The sequence below is a fragment of the Triticum urartu genome, chromosome 4A, assembly GCF_056163025.1.
Source record: "Triticum urartu cultivar PI428250 chromosome 4A, HENAU_Tu73, whole genome shotgun sequence".
NCBI lineage: Eukaryota > Viridiplantae > Streptophyta > Magnoliopsida > Poales > Poaceae > Triticum > Triticum urartu.
This window is the reverse complement of record NC_141876.1, coordinates 303,547,042-303,566,219: the sequence shown is the minus strand read 5'-3', so window position 1 is coordinate 303,566,219 and position 19,178 is coordinate 303,547,042. Positions and strand designations below refer to the sequence as shown.

At 45.8% G+C, this 19,178-nt stretch overlaps 2 protein-coding genes across 4 annotated transcripts; one reads left to right on the top strand and one right to left on the bottom strand.

The window, feature by feature from the left end:
• Positions 1-2,776: 2,776 nt before the first annotated feature.
• LOC147975666 (uncharacterized) lies at positions 2,777-5,962 on the bottom strand. The gene is made up of 4 exons (XM_087519663.1): positions 5,917-5,962; positions 3,800-5,373; positions 3,404-3,705; positions 2,777-3,290 (listed from the first exon to the last, which is right to left on the bottom strand). Exons 1-4 carry the CDS (start codon positions 5,960-5,962, stop codon positions 2,777-2,779), a joined length of 2,436 nt encoding a protein of 811 aa, XP_087375789.1.
• A 394-nt stretch (positions 5,963-6,356) lies between these two features.
• LOC125551317 (uncharacterized) lies at positions 6,357-16,632 on the top strand. 3 transcript variants are annotated; one of them, XR_015601003.1, is made up of 8 exons: positions 6,358-11,155; positions 11,238-11,485; positions 11,569-11,713; positions 13,318-13,498; positions 13,579-13,911; positions 13,999-14,675; positions 15,626-16,265; positions 16,405-16,632. XR_015601003.1 is itself a non-coding variant. In XM_048714502.2 (7 exons), the coding sequence occupies exons 1-7, from the start codon at positions 6,626-6,628 to the stop codon at positions 16,211-16,213; spliced, it is 6,690 nt and encodes a 2,229-aa protein (XP_048570459.2). In that variant the 5' UTR covers positions 6,357-6,625; the 3' UTR covers positions 16,214-16,309. The 3 variants fall into 3 exon arrangements, 2 of the variants coding, with proteins under 2 accessions (XP_048570459.2, XP_048570457.2); XM_048714502.2 differs by lacking the exon at positions 16,405-16,632 and having other exon boundaries at positions 6,357-11,155; positions 14,011-14,675; positions 15,626-16,309; XM_048714500.2 differs by lacking the exon at positions 16,405-16,632 and having other exon boundaries at positions 15,626-16,309.
• Positions 16,633-19,178: the final 2,546 nt, after the last annotated feature.

Below are 19,178 nucleotides of genomic sequence, written 5' to 3'. Positions count from 1 at the left end.
AAATTCAGACAAATAAACTCTCAAATGCAAAATAAGTAGAACACTGAAGAAATTCACTAGATTGACACTGAATTTCTCTGAAGAAGTTCAGTACAGAGTACAACAATGATTAACACGAACTGAGTAGAACAAAGTTGACTTGATTAACACAAACTGACTTGAGCATTAGAAGATAACAGCACAAACTAACTTGGGTAATAACACAAACTAACTTGGGATAAACTGGAGAACTCAGAACTTTCTGAAACTCTCATCACTGCAACAAGAACAGAGTTCTGAAACTCTGAACTTTCTGAACCTCTAGTCCTCGTCGGATGATAGGTCGATGTACTCCGTGACCGGGCGGCTGCAGCTTGGCTCCGGACCATGGCTGACATGCGCTGGTGCCTTCTCCGTGGCTGCAGCCTGCCTTCGGACCATGGCGTCGCGCGCCGCACTGTGGTGTGCGACGGCCTGCCGCACTCTAGCTGCGTCTGATGCCTGAACATCTGCGTGGAGCCCCAGGACTGCTTGGCGCTCGTCGGCGGTGAACATGCGAGTGGATTCTTCCCTCACCGCGGTGTCATTGGAGATGGCAACGACACGTCTGTCGATGGCCGCTTGCAGGTCACGGCTGGCGTGTTCCCTGCGGACTGTGCCGTACGAATTCAGCAGGGCAGTCTACTGATCAACGGTGGGCACCACGGCTGGGAGCGGCTGCTGCTCGGGTTGGAGGGGAGCGTGCTCCCATGGCTCCCATGTCTCGGGCTAGAGGGGAGCGTGCTCCCATGGCTCCCATGGCTCGGGCTCGGGCGTGGTAGGAGAGGGATTGGGCGGCGGAGCAGGGGTGGAAGAGGAACGGGGACGCGCAACGTGATCCCATGTCCCGGTGATTGTTGCCCAGGTGGTGATGAGCTTGCGCACCATGTCAGTGGACGGAAGTGGCTCGAGTTTGGCCATGGTGACCATGTCTTTTGTAGAGGCCGAGCGGCGATGGCGGGAAGAGGCGAAGGCAGGAAGAGGCGTTGGCGGGAAGCGGCGAAGGCGGGAAGCGGCGTTTGCGGGAAGAGGCTAAGGCGGGAAGTGGCGATGGCCCACCGGCGTACGGGCGGTGTCGTGCGCCGCCCTGTTTGGCCAGAGGTGGCAGACGATGCAGTGTCCGTTGATTTCTGATCGGACGACTAGTAAGGTTTAGCAGTATATACAAATTGGAAGATTGGCAGCATATGCTTGATATCCTCTCATAGCCTACTGGTACGACCCCCACTGTCACAAGTACCAGATACTGGGTTTGAGTCCCAGTATCACCCAAATTTTTTTGAATAATTTTTTTGCAATATTTGAAGTGCAAATAGATAATAGTAGTATCATATTTGTTCTCAATTGTTCTCAATTTTTTTTGCATATTTACTGCAAATGCAAATAGATAATAGCAGTATTATACCTTTTTACTGAAAATTTGAAATGCAAATACAAAAAGCAGAGACAAAGTTGGAGTTATTTTAACTGAAATTTGCAGCCTCATACACAAAACAGATATTTTTTAAATGAACAACTTGGCTCAATATAGCATGACAGATATGGAGATCAACAACATAATCATTGTGCACCATGCATGATAGATATATGACAGGCAAAATGAAGGTCCACCATGGCCTAAATGACTACCAGTGCATTACAAAACATGTTTTGTTGCAAGGTTGCAGTTCATACATGAACTGGGACATTTTTGCAGTTCAGCTATGAACTAATTGAGCAACTAAACTAATTTTCTGGAGTGCTAGGGGCATTCTGGGTCACTGGAATCTCCTCATTCAAGTCTGGTATGGCATTCCTTGCTCCATCTTGTCCAAACATCAACTGCCACATAGCTGTATCTTCAACTCTTCTCCCTTCTACACCAGCTCCTCCCCCTGCTGCTTCTGGGCCAGTGCCTCTTCCAGCTCTACCTCCTCTTGCACCAGGTCTTCCACCAGCTCTGCCGCCAGTCCTTCCACCACTTCTTCCACCCGATCTTCCACCACTTCTTGTTTTCTTCACTGCTCTGCCTGCATTGGCACTTGTTCCAGGCTCATCTGCATTTGAAAAGTATAGTAACTTAAGAACATGCAAACAGTCAGGACCAACACTTGTGATTTAAGTTAAACAGTCAGTACCTGCATTTGGTACCACTTGTGTTGTTGCCCTTCTCTTGCCTCTGCTTGCCATAGTTGTTCTTCCTCTAACAGTTGCAGTAGTATTTGTTCTTCTCCGTGGAATCAAATCTCTGGCATTAGCTACAAAACTGGATTCCTCTGGGAGAGGTCCAGGTGGCACCATCCTTGTAAGATGAGCCCTCTCCTTCAACATCAAGTGCAACAGTAAGTGAAAACATGCAAACTCATCTTACAAGGTTGCTCCTACTATCCCATTGTGTACATCAAGTAAACATGCAAACATGCAACATCAAGTACCTCTTGTCCCATTATGTACACCATGCTGCTCCTATCATTGATTGGATCCAGCCTATGGTTGATGTGCTGAGGCAGTATATCCTACACATGACAATTAAGTCATACAATGAAGTAAAGTGCAATGAAATTCTGGTAAAATAATGTGCACCAACCTGGAGAATTTCAGGGCATGCAAACTCATCTTCCTCTTCCTCTTCCTCTTCCACTTGTGGATCCTGCATTTGCCTTTCCATGTATTTGCCATGATCCCTTTTGTTGTGATCATCTTTTCCACATACTGAACAGTGCATTGCCACACCCTTTTTATTGAGATAAACTGTGCCATCCTTCTTCTTCTTCTTCTCTTATGGAGTTTTCCTCCTCTTTGTGGCTGGCCTTCCCATGACCTTAGTAAACAAAGGAGGATGGATGTACATTCCATTTAGCTTATCCCAGTGGGTCCTGTCTCTGAGAGGCATGATATTGTGACCATAGGCCTTCAGATATGTTTCTATGGTGTAACATTTGTGCACCAACTCCTCAGGGTCTATCCTCTCAGCCCTACAAACTGCTATAGCATGTGGACAAAGAATTCCACTCAACCCCCAGCTCTTGCAATCACAAGTTCTACCAATGATATCAACTATATATGAGTTGGGTCCAGATTGCACATGATAAATGCCATTGCCAGCATCTCTTGGAAAACAGTTACCACTCAACTCTGCATTCTTTTCTAACTTCTTTCTAATCTTTGGACAGATTTTTCCAGTCCACTTTTTCACTGCCTCCCTATGCTTGCTAGCAAGTCTTAATGAAAGTTTTCCCAAGATACATTCTAACATGGATATAATGCACATACCCCTGGCATCTAGTATGTAGCTGCAATGTACTTAAAACAGTTGTATGAGTAAAACAGTTGCAAAGTATTTAAATGAGCAATTCACTCATCAATGAAAGCATCAATGGAAATTAAAGAAGAACTAAAAATGTACCTATTGAAGACCTCAGACATGTTGTTCAAGAGGATATCACACTTGGGGAAGTCACTAAAGAAGTTCTTAACCCATTGGTTAGGTGCTTTGTCCTCAAGCCAGTTGTAAGCTTCAATGTTGGCCTCTCTCATTTTCTCTCTGTTTTGTGTCCACTTTGGTAAATTTGTTGATCTTGCCATGGCCCACAAAAGGTTTTTCAGTGTTTCCCCTTTGAACTTCTTCTGGAAGTTCTGGTATAAGTGCCTAACACAAAATCTATGCTCAGCATCTGGAAAAACTTTCCCAACTGCATTTATTATACCCTGAAAATTTGCACAAAGTCACACATAAGCACACATGAAGAAGCATAGTTCTATAGAGCTCATGTACACATGAAGAAGCACACATTTGCATTACCTTTTGCTTGTCACTCATGATAGTATATGGGCATGTGTTCACAATGTTGAGATCATTCTTAAGTGTTGTCAAGAACCATTCCCATGTATAAGTAGACTCCACTTCCACCAAACCCATAGCAATAGGAAATATACAGTCATTTGGGTCTATGCCCACTGCTGTCAGTAGCTGGCCTTTGTACCTGCTCTTCAAGTGGCAGCCATCCAGAAATATTATAGGCCTACATCCCTTTAGAAACCCTCTCTTGCAAGCATCATAGGACCAATACAGTGATGACAAATGGTCCTTTCGGAGTGCATCATCTTTCCCCTTCACCTTGGTTGTTCCGACAATAAATTTGCTCCCAGGATTGCACCTTCTTAGTTCTTGGCCATAATCCCATAGCTGCTGGTATTGCTCTGCTTCATTTCCATGGATGATACCCAGTGCTGCCTTTCTAGCTCTTCCCAGATTCATTTTATTGGGCATCAACTTGAACTCTCTCTGCACTTTGTTCTCAAATGTTGTGAGGTCCATTTTCTGGTTGTCTCTAAACTCATCAAGGAATTTTTGTGTAAGAATCTTAACAGTCAAACACTTGGAATCAAAGTGTTTCTGGCATGTGTGATTGTCATTGTACTGCCTTATTACATTGCTTCCAGTCCTATTGTCCTTTGAAGCTTTAAGCAGCCAATGGCATCCCTGAGAACACACTGCATTAAGCCTCTCACTCTCATTTCTTGGTTTGAAAATTTTGACTCTGTTCCTCACAGTGTATGCATCCAATGCCATCCTCAGCTCTTTCATGTCACCAAACACAAGACCTACTCTGAACACTGGATTGTTCATGTCAACTTCTGGATTGTAAGCCCTAAATGTGTATTGCAGTTTCTCAAGTTCTGCTTTGGACAGGTTTAGCTCATCATCATCTAAAGGATCATCCTCTGGTACATATCCTTCCTGTTCATTGTAGTCACCAACTTCTACATCTACATTCTCAAGGAATAGATCATCATCCATATCTTCCACATCATAATCACTCTCATAAAAATCTGAATCAGTTTCCTCTCCTTGCTCTGTTGTTGCTGTGCCATCTCCTTGCTCTCCTTCCTCTCTATCATCTGCATTTTCTTCTTCCTCTCCTGCCTCTCCATTGTCTTCTTCCTCTATTCCTTCAGCAGACCTTGGCAATTTCCTTGGAGTAATTACCCTTGGCAGAGGGGGCCCATCTAGGATCACATCATCATACAAAGTTCTTATCTTGTTCTCCTCATCCACTATTAATAGCAGTGTCTTACATTCTTTGCTTGCATTGACCATAGCAGCAATGACCTCTTCAGTATCCACACAAACAAGGCCATCTACTATGTCTTTGCCTGGCAAGCACCAGTACACTTGCAGATCTGGGTAACCATGGGAGTAATCCAGCTTGTCCAGGCAAAATTTCAGCATATCTAAGGACCAAGTGTCAGCATGACAGTAGTCAAATTCACAATAAGTGCTGCCAATATATGATCTGTTGACTCCTTGCCCAATAAATATGCCATTGTGCTCAAACGCTACAGAGAACAACAGAGATTCTTCTCCTGAAGTTACTGCAAAAAAGACAGATTTTTTCTTCAGACTCTAATGAAAAACACAGCAGTAAATGAATTCCTTTTGAGTATATAGTACACCAATAACTAATTAACAACATTTAGCATCACTTAATTGAATTCACTGCAACATTTATGGACAACATGCACTTAACTGAATTCGACAACAATCACTAACTGAATTTTGACAGCAAGTACAGTGCAATAACTGAATTTCGACAGCAAGAATAGGGCATCCATCACAGTAATCATAGGGGGGGTGCATACATCACAACAATCACAACATCTATCACATCTTCCTTCAAATCCAAGAACAACCCTTAAATTAACCCTAAATTAAGCCCCAAATCATCACCACCGGCAAGTCAACATGGAAAGCAACGAAACAGCAGTAATCGTCCTATCAAACACCTACATTCCCTTCATCGCATGAATTGCGTCAACAAAACATCAATCTTTCCACCTAAATCATGAAGAACCTAGCCCGATCAAAACCCTAGGACAAAGGAGCAACCCAGCAGGAGAAGAGGATCGAGCGCGTACCGTACTCAGGAGGGAACTCCCCGGGCCCCCGCAGGAGCGGCTCCATGCCGCGTCGATGGGCGGCGGCGTCCAAACCGGCGGCAGAGAAGGCGACGGCGTCGAAGCAGAGAAGGCGACACGGGGGCAAAGAAACAGAGGCCCAACACGACGCAGAGAAACAGAGACAGCAGAGGGTTAAGGAGGGTTTGTGAGCACCGGGGCGAACCGCAAATATTGTACCACACCAGGGGGAATGTAGAAAAGTGCCCAACACCTGCCGCGAGCCTTCTCTTCCCACGTGGCAGCCCAGTTGGCATGTTTCGGACTGTTTTGTACCTAAACGTTACCGCATCAGAGTTGATGTATGACTTTTATGGTTTTTTTTGTTTGTGTATGAATCCGTTACCGCCGCGAAAGTTTATGTACCCCAGGTGTAATTAACTCTTTTAAGATTCGTGCCGCAGTGCTCACTCGCATCCCTCCCCCCGCGTCCCTCTTCCGGACCCGGCACCAATCCCCCGTTCCAAATCCCACCACCCACCGCCGTCGCCTCCTCTTCGGCGGCGAGCCACCACCACCACCACCCACCACCACCTCCTCCTCCTCCCCATCTCCACCAGACCTCGCATAAACCCCGAGCCGTCGCCTCCTCCACCCCCTCCCCGCACGCCCACCCGCGCATCGGGCTGCAGCTAGGGTTTCATGCGCTCCGCGGCCGCCACAGCCGCCGATGTCGCACCCCGGCAAATTTGTATCCGTTAACCTCAACCGATCGTACGGCCAGTCCGCCCAATCCCAAAGTGGCGGCCGCCCCTCCCGCCCCGCTGCCCCCTCTGCCGGCGGCGGCGGTGGCATGGTGGTGCTTTCCCGCGGTCGCGGCTCCTCCTCTATGGCCAAGCCGCAGCAGCCCAAGCTCTCCGTACCGCCGCCTCTGAACCTCCCCTCGCTCCGCAAGGAGCACGAGCGCTTCGAGGGCGCGACCGTCACTGCAGGCGGTGGGGTCGCCTCAGCCCCGCCCCGATCCGGCGGGGCCGTGGCTGGGTGGACGAAGCCTGCTCCGGCATCCGAGAAGCCACTGGGCTCGATACCGGCTCCTAGTGGCGTTTCCAGGCCCCCGTCGTATGGATTCCAGGAGAAAGCTGTCGTCTTGCGGGGCGAGGACTTCCCTTCTCTTAAAGCAGCGGTGGCGCCACCACCTCCGCCACTCGTGCAGCATCGCCAGAAAGACCTTTATGGGGCTCAAGCCGCCATGCCGGAGACACAGCCGATGCCCCTGGGCATGCGACCACATGTGATGCCCTCGCGTGGTGCTGAGCCCTTGGCTTCTGTTGGCGTCACAGGTACTGGTCTCCATGGTTCAGTGGAGAAAGTGCAAACTCATGATTTGGGGCCGCTGCCACTGGTGCGGCTTAGGTATGATGCTGATTGGGCTGATGATGAGCGTGATACAGTGCTGAGTCTCCCAGATCGCGACAGTAAAGAGAGGGGATTTGGTAGGATCGAGACCATGGTTCCAGGGCGCGACCTTTATGGCGTGACGATGGAGCACTTAAAAAATGAGTCCTGTGGGAGAGATTCCATTGCTCCCAATAAAGAGGGCGGGCAAGATGGTTTGTGGCGATCTCCTAGGCCAAGCCACAATGTGGAGAAGACAGATGGTCGTCCTTACAGTGCAGGCAAAGGAAGCGGACAATTACTTTACCATGAAGGCATTACTAATGGTGCCTCCAAGGATTTGTGCAATACTAGTAAGGATCCTGCTGTGCGAGCCTATGGACAGATTGGGACTGAACTGCATGGAAGCGCACATGTTGGGGAAACTGCAGGTGAATGTTACAATGATAATTCTAATAACTGGTACAGAGGGAAGTCTTTCCAGAATAATCCTGTTTCCAAGGTGATGCCATATCTTGGTAATAAGGGACCTTTAGTTAATGAGCTGGGAACAAAATTTGGCAGGGATAAGTGGCTCGCTGGAGTCCCTGTAAGGCCTTTAGTTGAGCATACTGGTTTTGATAGCATTTCTGCCGTTAGTTTCAGTTCAATAAAGAAGAAAAAAGAAACAACCAAACCATCAGATTTCCATGATCCAGTAAGGGAGTCATTTGAGGCTGAGCTCGATAGGATCTTGAGGGTACAAGAGCAAGAGAGACAGCGGGTAGTGGAAGAACAGGCCAGAGTCAGAGAAATCGCTCGGAAACAAGATGAGGAGAGGGAGAAGCTGATAAGAGAGGAGGAGGAAAGGCGGCGGTTGGTGGAAGATGAGACAAGACAGGCTGTTTGGCAAGCCGAGCAAGAGACGCTGGAAGCTGCTAGAAGAGTTGAGGAGCAGAGAATTGCTAGGGAGGAAGAGAAGACAAGGGTTGCTATGGAGGAGGAGCGGCGTAGAGAAGCCGCACGTCAAAAGCTCCTGGAATTGGAGGCAAGGATTGCTAGACGGCGAGCCGAATCAAACATGAGCGATGGAAATCTTACTTCAGCTGCCAATGATGAACAAACACTTGGAGCCTTGAAAGATAGAGATGTGTCACGGTACAATAATGCTGGTGAAAGACATGATATTAGCAGACTGGGTGAGCGCATCAATACCTCCATGTCATCGGTGGCTTCCAGTCTCAACCGGTACAGTGATACAGTTCCAAGGGCGGTCAACACTATGGGAGATGGACACTCAGGCTTGGTTGATAGAGAACACGCGTACCACAGTGCAAGGGCTGCATTTGAAGACCAAGAAAATCTACATTACAGTCCACGGTGCGACACTTTGGGTACTAAGAGGGGAAGCTTCCCTAAAAAAGATTCTTATGATGGATTTCGGGCATCGCTAGTCGGGCCATCTTCGAGAGACCAAATCAATGATTCATCATGGGCACTGGAAGATTATAGTCAAGGAAGAGTTCCAGGGTGGGATGCACCGAGGGGGAATAACTGTTTTGACAAGCAGTCTGAATTTGACACTCATTTTTTCAATAGTGATAGGTTTGGAGATGCTACATGGCTGCCTAGTGGTTCCTACGGAAGCTCCAATGCTCAACAAGGAGAGAGAATGTTCCAGAACTCCGAGGCTAATGATTTCTCCTCTTTTACAAAATCCTGCTACCCTATGCGGCAACTACGTGTACCCCCCCCACCTGTTGTGACCTCAATGCATGGAAGTGCAATTAGTGCTTCTATTCAACGTGCCAATTCATCTTTCATTCATGATGTAATGGGAGAGAGCTCCAGTAGAGATGATGAACAAACTATGCACAGCCAATATGGTAGTGCATACCAAGAGGTATCCCGCCAGCATGGGACACCTGCTGAAGGCATTGTTGTCAATGAGCAGCAAAATGGGGACAGGGCGAGCCCTGTCTTGGGCTCACAATCTTCTCTTTGTGTTTCAAGCCCTCCTAGATCACCTCCACATGTTTCACATGACGAGATGGATGTTTCTGGTGATTCGCCTGCACTGCCAACTTCTGCTGATGGTTATCGTACTGTGGTATCTGATAATGACCAAGCGGCTTCAACTTTAGATGCAGCAAACATAAGCAGAATCGCCACCTCAAGCACGGCTTCTCACATGGAGGATGATGAATGGCCAAGTGAACACAATGAGTCCAAGCAAAAACAGGATGTGTATGATGAGGAAGGCAATAGCTACCAAGAAGATGAAATCAATGATGGCGATGGTGATACTCTTGACTTGGCTAATGAGTTCACAGACGTGCATCTTGACTTGGATGATGAGTTTGCAGAGGAACATAATACAACTGCAGAAATGGAGCCAGTTATACTTGGATTTGATCAGGGTGTACAGGTTGAAATTCCCCTGAATAGTGAGCTTGAATTAACTTCTGTGAAGAGCACAGAACTGGAAGTTGGTGTACACTCGGGCGTCGTGGAGCAAGAGTTGAGATGTGGTTCAGTTGATCCTTGTGACCTTGTTACGCTTCAAGACTTAGCTCTTGATCAAACAAATGCCTTGACCGATGAATCCAATGTTGATCCATCCGGTAGCACAGCTGTGCCAAGTTCCAAGTTACCTGAGGCATCTTTTGCCCTGCCTGTTGATTCATCAACATCAGCAGTAATTGACCAGAATGAAGTTCCTGTTAGTCTGCAGTTCGGTTTGTTTTCCAGGTCATCTTTAATACCAACTCCGGTTCGAGCCATTCAGATTGGCTCCATACAGATGCCGATCCATCTCCACAATCAGATTAACCCATCCCTGGCTCAACTGCTCCCTTCATCAGCTCCTTTATTCAAGTTTGGTCAGTTGAGGCATGTCCGCCCTATTGCCCAGAATGTTCGACCACATTCTCAGGCAGTGCCTTCCGTTCAGCCCCCCGCACCATCTCCACATATATCGAAACAGAATGGTTCGAGTGGTATACCCAATGAGATGGATCCAAATGTAAACCAGAATACCCCAAGAGAATCAAATTTGCATCAGCGCAATGAATCTGAAATCAACCGGATGGCTGGTTTAAATGAATTTCACAGCCGATTAGACAGAACTTCAATTGAAGAAAATGCATCTTTTGGACTTTCAAAAGGTGATTCTCAGAGGAATAATGATCTCTCCTCAAAGCGGAATCACAAATCTTCTTTCAATAACGCAGAATCTTCTCAAGTTGGTTCATATGGGAAAGCCTTGAGTGGCCTAAAGGCAGGCGCTGTATCTGGTGGAAGTGGGAGGAGATACGGTTATGCTGTTAAAGAATCTAATATGGGATCAACAGGCACAGCTGTTGAACCTTTTCATAAAGATTCCAGAGGATTCCAGAGAAGGTCTCGTAGGAACATAAGAAGAACTGAATTTAGAGTGCGGGCAAATGTTGAGAAGAACGAAGCCCTAGCTTCTGAGTGCCACGATGAGCAGAATGAGAATCTGGTTTCCAATGGATTGGCAAGGGAGATTCTGGTGAGAAATGTGAACAGAAAGGAAGGTACAAATGAAGCAAGTGATATTAATGGAGCAGATTCTTCATCTACATCTGCTCATTATTATAGTAAAACAGAGAGAATCGCACAGAAGGCTCCATCTTATGACAGGTCTCATTGTGGGTACACAGAATCTAGAGCAGGTGGTATCCCCGAGGGAGACGCTAATACCTCGTTACATGCTGGAGTTGTACGCATCGTTAGGCAGCAAGGCGTTGAAATGCCTGCTGATGCAGATGGTTTCATTGAAGTCAGGTCCAAGAAGCAGATCATGAGTGTCAGGAGAGAGCAGAGGGAGAAAGAAAATAGATCCAAAATAAGGATGGCAAAGGTGCCAAGTTATCATCCTTTACATTGGTGCCTTGTATCTATTTGTCTTCGTAAAATTAATGCTTTCGTGTTTGTTGAACCAGGCTCCCCGCAAGCAGCATCAAATGTCTCTACACAGTTTTAGCAGTTCAAGTATTTATAAGGGGACAGTTTCTTTCGGTGGGGAACCTGCGAAGAAAGTTTCTTCGGGTTCTGTCCTTGGAGTTGAAGGAAGGGTCCTTGATCACACCGAACCATCATCTTCATTCATGGGTGATACAGCTTCAATTACACCCATAGGGCGGCCACCTTCAGCCAACACAGGACCTCGTACAAACTACCATGCAAAGAAGTATGTAGCACTGTATCTTAGTTATGTTTATGCTATTTAACTAGGATTCTTGTTTAGAACCTTGTTCAAAAATTCTTTTGCAGGCCTATCCGAAGCCAGGCAACCTCCGACTTGATAACTTCTAGTACCGCAACAAAGCTTGTGGCATGCTTATCAGAAAGCAATAATAAAACATTGTCCATTGGCACAAACATGGGCAACTGGGATAGTTCACAAATGAACCAGCAGGTAGATTGCTTTGGCAAGTTTTTTTGTCCATATGTACAGATCATTATTCAAAACAGTACGAAGTGCCTTGGTTGCCTTGGGGGACCTTCATTTTGTGTTTCTGCTGACTTCATCTTCTGTGTGCCAAGTTAATGTAGACAGTCCTGTGCTGCTTATATATTCTGCAGGCAAAAGCATTTTATACCCAAAGCATATAGTTTCACAGTTTACCTTCATAAACGATGGGAAGTGAGCTAGCACTATACAATAAAATAACCTACATTGCGAAATTTCTGCATGTCAGTGAAGTCATGTTATTTTGGATCGGGCACTCATCCTAACTTTGTGCTGGGTGGGCCATGCTATACATGTACTTAATATTTGGACATTGATGTTATCTCCAAGATAGAAATCTAACTTCTACTTTTCCTTACTATACGCTATTAAAATAGAAACTATGGTCATGTCCACGCGGTGCAGCTTGAATAGTAAGTTGATATTTTTGATATATTTTAAAATCAAGTTACCCTGTATGTGTATGTACAATCATGCCTTTAATTGTTCAAAGATATTTTGTTTCCGGAATGGTTTGAATGTCTTTTCTCAAAGCTGAACCTCTCTTCTAACACTCTGAAAGCAAAAGTAACAACTTATAATGAACAGTGTGTATATGACAATTACAGAAACATATATAATGTATAATTTATAGTATAGTTATGGGACGACTTTTTTTTAGTACTTCTAAATGATCAGAACTTTCAGTGCCCTAATAGCTAGCAGATTACTGAATCATAGAAATGGTGTTCTTTGTAGAAATAGTAGCGCGTGAATTTATGTCGGTAGCACAAACAGAATGGTTATAATCTACTAATACTATTTCTGCTCACATCAAATCATGATCACTCACATCATAATCACAACCTTCACTGTTTCACTAACCAGAAAATTATAATTTTGGATGCACCCAAAGAATGGAAAATATGATCAATGCTTTAGACAGCACATGTACTACTAAGCACTTATCCACTATGATGTGGCGAACTCATACGTATAAATGGATGTCCATGCTTGTTATTTCCTGGAGCACGCGGCGCTGGTTTGTATGTTCTGATCAACGCAGTCTTTCAGTGCATGAACCAACCAATTGTTTTGCAATGTCTTTTAAGTTCACTGTTTGCACCGCACTCACAAAGCACAAGTGCAGTAAAAAGGAAATCTTAAACAAGTTAAAAAAAAGAAATCTTAATTAGTTTATGAATGGAATTTAGCAGTGCATGGCTTAATGAGATTACTGCGTCAGTAGTCAGTTTTAGAATAAAGAGATATTGAATTAATGGTAAGGAAATATATTGCATTAATATGATTTCATTGCGACAAATCTGAATAATTGTATATATTTTAGTGTTCAAAAAAGTGATTGGAAGTTTGGCCATGCATTCTAGTGCGGCATCTATTTGAGAATGGAGGGAGTATTGATTTTCTTAACAAATATTGTGGTTCTACATGCACTTCTGAGTTTTAAGGCAACAATTGGCACGTTTATCTTTTAAAGACGAGTTGTTTCTAACTCTGAAGTCTTACAATTCTGTGCTTGTATAGCTTCTGACAACTTGTGCCCATGCTAGGTTATGCCATTAACTCAAATTCAACTTGAGGAAGCAATGAAACCAGCAAAGTTTGAACAAGGAGGTTCTGGCTTTCCTTTGGAGTCCAATAATGCTCTATCTCCTACAGTAACCACGGACATGGCATACACATCTGCTAGCCCTATCAATTCTCTTTTGGCTGGGGAGAAGATTCAGTTTGGTAAGCACATCATGGTTTGTATTAGTATCGTACAATGCTTCCAGCAGCTTCATTGATGATGAAATAATTACAATGCTCAGGGGCAGTTACCTCGCCAACCGTACTGGCTCCCATCACCCGAACAATTTCAAAAGGGCTTGGTGCTCCAGGTTCATCTTGGCCTGAAATGAAGATTGACCGAAATTTGCGTGGTGATAACAGTAGTGCTGCTGTTTTGTTCGATAAGGAGAAGGCTACTACTAAAGATCAATGTTCAAACTCAGAGGAGGTTGAAGCTCAAGCTGAGGCTGAAGCAGCTGCTTCTGCTGTGGCTGTTGCAGCTATTTGTACTGATGAGGCAGTTGGAACTGCAGCTTCTGCTTCAGACAAAAATAGCTTTAGCAGTAAGGATCTCACTGGGTTAACAGCCGGAGGTATGATCTTCTGGTTGTTGATTATTTGATTTAAAAATTACCTTTTAGATGCACCTGTATTTATAGAGCTTAATAAAACTTAAGCAGGGGCAATAACAGGTCAACCTGGTCAATCATCTGGAGAGGAGCCACTGACGGTTGCCCTTCCAGCAGACCTGTCAGTTGACACTCCGTCAATGCCCCTGTGGCCTTCTTTACCAAGCCCACAGGTGCCAGGGCCAACGCTTTCTCAGTTCCCCATTGCACAGCCGTCCCACTTCTCTTGCTTCGAGATGAACACAATGTTAGGAGGACATCCTTTTGCATTTGGGCCAAGTGATGAATCTGCCGGCACTTTGGGTCAACAGCCTCAAAGAAGCAACGCTTTGCCTTCAGCACAGTTGGGTGCTTGGCCATCTATGGTGGATTCATTTTATCGCCCCCCTACTGGATTCGCTGGTCCTTTCATTAGCCCTGGAGGAATCCCAGGCATGCAAGGTCCTCCACATATGGTGGTCTACAACCACTTTGCCCCACTTGGGCAATTTGGTCAAATGGGGCTTGGTTTTATGGGAGCCACTTACATTCCTGGTGACAAGCAGCCTGATTGGAAGCAAAACCAAGGACCTTCTGTTGGCATCAGCCAGAGTGATCCAAGCAACCAAAGTGTGCTACCTGGTCAAGTAACCTCACCCAGTTTTCCTACTCAAGTGCCGCATCTACGTGCAACTTCTATCATGCCAATCCCATCCCCGCTGACAATGTTTGACATGGCTTCGTTCCAGGTATGCAATAGTTGGTTCAGATAACATGTGTAGAGAATCAAATTGGTTCATCCTTATGTGTTTGGATATCCATTTCATTATCAGTAGGGTGATTAGTTTGTGTTATAGGATCAGAAAGAGCAATCTCTCTCTCTCTCTCTCCCTCCCTCTCTCTCTCTTGTGCATAACTTCATATGCATGAAACAGTTGGAGGCACTTTGTGGCAGCATTTACTATACTCCCTCCCTTCCAAAATATAAGGTGTATTAGTTTTTTCAGAAGTCAAACATTTGCATATTTCACCAAGTTTTTAGAAAAAAGTATCAATATCTACAATACCATATTTGTATCATTAGATCCATCAAGAAAAGTATTTCATTTTTTTTACTTATTTTGTATTATAGATGTTGATATTTTCTTCTATAATCTTGGTCAAACATACAAATGTTTGACTGGCATGAAAACGGATACACCTTATATTCTTGAATCTAGGTAGTAGCTCGGATTTGTTAGCCTTTTCCAGTATGTGCCCGGGGTGTAGGGTTGACACATTATTATTGACTATGTGCACTGTTTTCTTCTTCTTCGATACGGAGGATTTGCCTCATCTAGAGGATAGAGTTTGTTACAAGTGACCCCCACAAAACAAATGACCCTAGTTTCTTCGCCCCGGCGGTGATCCGAAGGTTGGCCTCGCTCATGACGTGGACATTGTAGCTGTTCTGCTTCGGAAGCATTGGATCTGTTTTTGCTTTTCTCTATGGCAGATTTAATCTATGTTCACACAATTGCTTGCCATTGCCAGTTTCAAATAAAATCATTGTATTTTTTAGGAGAGCCCCCAATGTATATTTTCTATGATCATTGTATATTGAACTAAATAACCTGGTTACAAACAAGTTTCTGTTTTGTTTTATGCCACAACATTTTCTCTGTTGGCATTGTAACTAACTTCGTGACTATTATTCCAGTCATCTGCGAAAATACAGGTGCAACCTTGTTGGCCACGTGTGCCTATGCACTCTGTCCCGTTATCAGTGCAACTGCAACCGCATCCAATAGATGGTACAGTGGCATCACAGTATGTTGATAATGTGGTAATTGACAAGTCAAGTACAAATGAGCGGTTCCAGGAGCCCTCAACATCAGATAGCAACAAGAGTTTCCCAAGTATAGCTGCCTCCCAGTCGTCGGATGTTAAACAGCCAGCCTCAAGCAGTTCAGATGCTCGAACTGCTGAGCCTTCATTTGTCCGGAAAGGTGTGATCGGCAATGAAGTCCCAAATAGCAACCCCAAGTCTGGTCAAGTTGCCAAGATGCCCTCCAAGCCACACCAGTCTTCATTACCATCGGATCAACAGTTCAAGCATTCAGTTAATAATAATCAGGATCGTCTGGCCAGGGTTACCCAAAGGGCTGGAACTGTGAATGAATGGCAACGTCGGTCAGGATATCCCGGGAGGAGCTCTGGTTCCAACAAGAAATATGGCACTGGTAGGGTGAAGCAGATCTATGTTGCCAAATCGTCATCAAAAAGTAGCCAGGCCCCATCAAGCTAAGAGCAGATATTCTTTCGGCCCAATTTTCTGCATGAGATTCATGTTTTATTTGGTAATTATAGCCTGTGCCCGTTATTTATTGTTGCTTCATTTTCATGCATGGAGCAGTTTGCCCCCTCTTTGAAGCAATATGGCGTCGTACCTGTATAAATTTTGCAGCTCACCAAAGGGTGTTCTATCTGAACGTTTAGGGCAACTCCAGCGCGGTGCATCGAAACGCCCCTAGGTCTGGACACTTTGCCATCTAACGATATGCACAAATGTCCATGGACTGGCCCGGATGTTTGAATATCCACAAAATGGCATCAAACCGAGGTACATTTAGCAGAGAGTAAAATTCATCTATGGTACCTGAACTTGTGTCGCGAGCTTATTTTGGTCACTGCATATAAGAAGTTAGTCAATACGGTTACTATGTACAAGTTGAGGTGATTATACGGGCACTGACTAGTCGTATAGGTTCATATTTTATTTGAGTTGACCGGTCAAACATGCTGTGTGGAAGGGTTCTATCTCCTCCCCACGTGGGTCCCACCTGTCAGTGAATGAAGGAAAGAAACTAAGAAGAGACTAAAATTTCGGACGTGTGGGGATTCGAACCGGAAACCCACGGCAACTCGCGATGGCCAATTGAGCACACGAATGTTCCTAAAATCTTAAATCTTAAAGTGCACGCGCACCTCTTGGAGAGAACGAGCGGCCGGCTCGAGCCGGCTCTTGAGCTGGCCGCTCAATCTTGCTACCGTCCTCGTGAGTTCACCTGCAAGTGCTATTTGGTCTGGAAGACTCGCTAGGCGACACGGTCGTTTTTCTAGACCAGTCCTCCACCATGACGCCACCCTGCCCCTCTCCTTCCTTCCTCCCCATGGCGCCTCCCTACTCTTCCCCTCCCTTCCCATGGCGCCGCCTCTCTCCTTCCCTTCCTTCCCATGGTGCACTCTGCTCCTCCCCTTCCCACCCATAGCTGATGCTGCTTCTCCAACGGCGGGGTGAAGGACAACGGAGCAACTGTTGTGGAGGGCGGCCTGCGTGTCCTTGAGCGGCCATGGCGGGGAGGCGTAGGAGGACCATGGCTGGGAGGCGGTGGAGGGACAACGCGAGAGGGCCACAATCCCCGTCGCCGTCTGGCTGCGGCGGGTCTCCCTGTCCCGCCATAGTCGGCCGCGGCTTCCTCTGGCCCTCCTCGCCGGTGACGCCCACGACTAGACCCCGCCTTTCTGCGGCGACCATATCCACGCCGGACTCCATATCCACCGTCAGCGACCTGAGGAGCCCCGCCGCTTCGAGCCTCGACTTGCTCCACGACGACTCCGTCCGTGACCCGAGGCCTCCCACTTCGTATTTTCCAAGTGCATCGAGGCGACCTCTCGCCGATCCAGTTCCAATTCGGCCCTTTAGGCAGTAGCTCGGTGTACTACTGTACTAGGACATAGTGTTTGGTTGTGCTACTGCTCGGTGTTGGGATGCCGATCGAGAGGTTTGGCCTCTTCACCTGCTGGCCATCACGTCCAGGGCCTCCTCTTTTGCATTGATTTTTGTTTGTGAGAGTACTAGCGCTGCTGCTCTCCTGCAGATCGAAGAGCAAGAACAAGATTCAGAGAAAGACTTTCAGTTAAGTGTTGAACTGAAAACAACATAAATCAACATGAATCATCTGTCCACAAGTTGCCACCGGACGCATCAAGCAGGAATTAAAATCATCACACATGCATGTAGCCGTGTACCACAATACCTGGTAACTAAACAACCATGAAGAATAGGGACTGAACAACCACAATGCTCTAGCTTGCTCTGTTTTCAGTTGATCGCTCAGTGAACCCAACCTCTCTCTGAAAGCAAAAAAGCAGTAGTACACAAGACAAATTCAGTCAGGAAGAACTAAGAAATCAATTCTAATGATTTTCTGAAAGTCCTAAAAAGAGTTGCACAACCATACTAGTTGCACATGGACTGCAGATAGTTGGTCGGGGTAGCTACAAACTGAATCGTCGATTTGCGGCTACATCAAGACTTCAGCGGTGGATGAGACGTTGTATATACAGCTGCACACAGATGTATGACAAGTTTCATAATATGCAAGTCATACTCGTACAATTAAGCATGTATAGTTGCACAAGCAGGTCTTATAAATTTCAGAAATCATAGTTAGATGATATTTTTCATCAAGTTGATCTATTTTTACTAGTCATATTTTTTTGGCATGCTCAGTAGTTGTAGTCACACACATAATCATTTTCAGTTGGATATGATTATTGGAAAGTTGTACAACAAGGTGACTATGCCACGGAGGTGCACACTTTTATCGACATAGAAGCTCACGCACGACTGTGAGAATTGCACATGCGCGGCAGCATAATCGCACACATACGATAACGAAGCTTCACACTCTTTTCAGCGTAGTAGCTCACATCCGGCTCTGGAGATGTAACACCCCGAATGTAACTTTCCTAATTTGTACTCCAACTCTTGCCGTTTTCGGCGTTAAGTTATTTTATTTTCTCGAGTTTGGGTTTTTGTCTCTCTGTGTTGTTGTCTTTGTCATGCATCTCTTATCATGTCATCATGTGCATTGCATTTGCATACGTGTTCATCTCATGCATTCGAGCATTTTCCCCGTTGTCCGTTTTGCATTCCGGCGCTTCGTTCTCCTCCGGTGGTCATTTCTACCTTTCTTTCGTGTGTGGGGATTAAACATTTCCGGATTGGACCGAGACTTGCCAAGCGGCCTTGGTTTACTACCGGTAGACCGCCTGTCAAGTTTCGTATCATTTGGACTTCGTTTGATACTCCAACGGTTAACCGAGGGACCGAAAAGGCCTCGTGTGTGTTGCAGCCCAACACCCTTCCAATTTGGCCCAAAACCCACCTAAACCCGCTCCATCTTCTAGAGCGTTCGATCACGATCGCGTGGCCGAAAACCGCACCTCATTTGGACTCTCCTAGCTCCCTCTACCTATAAAACTAG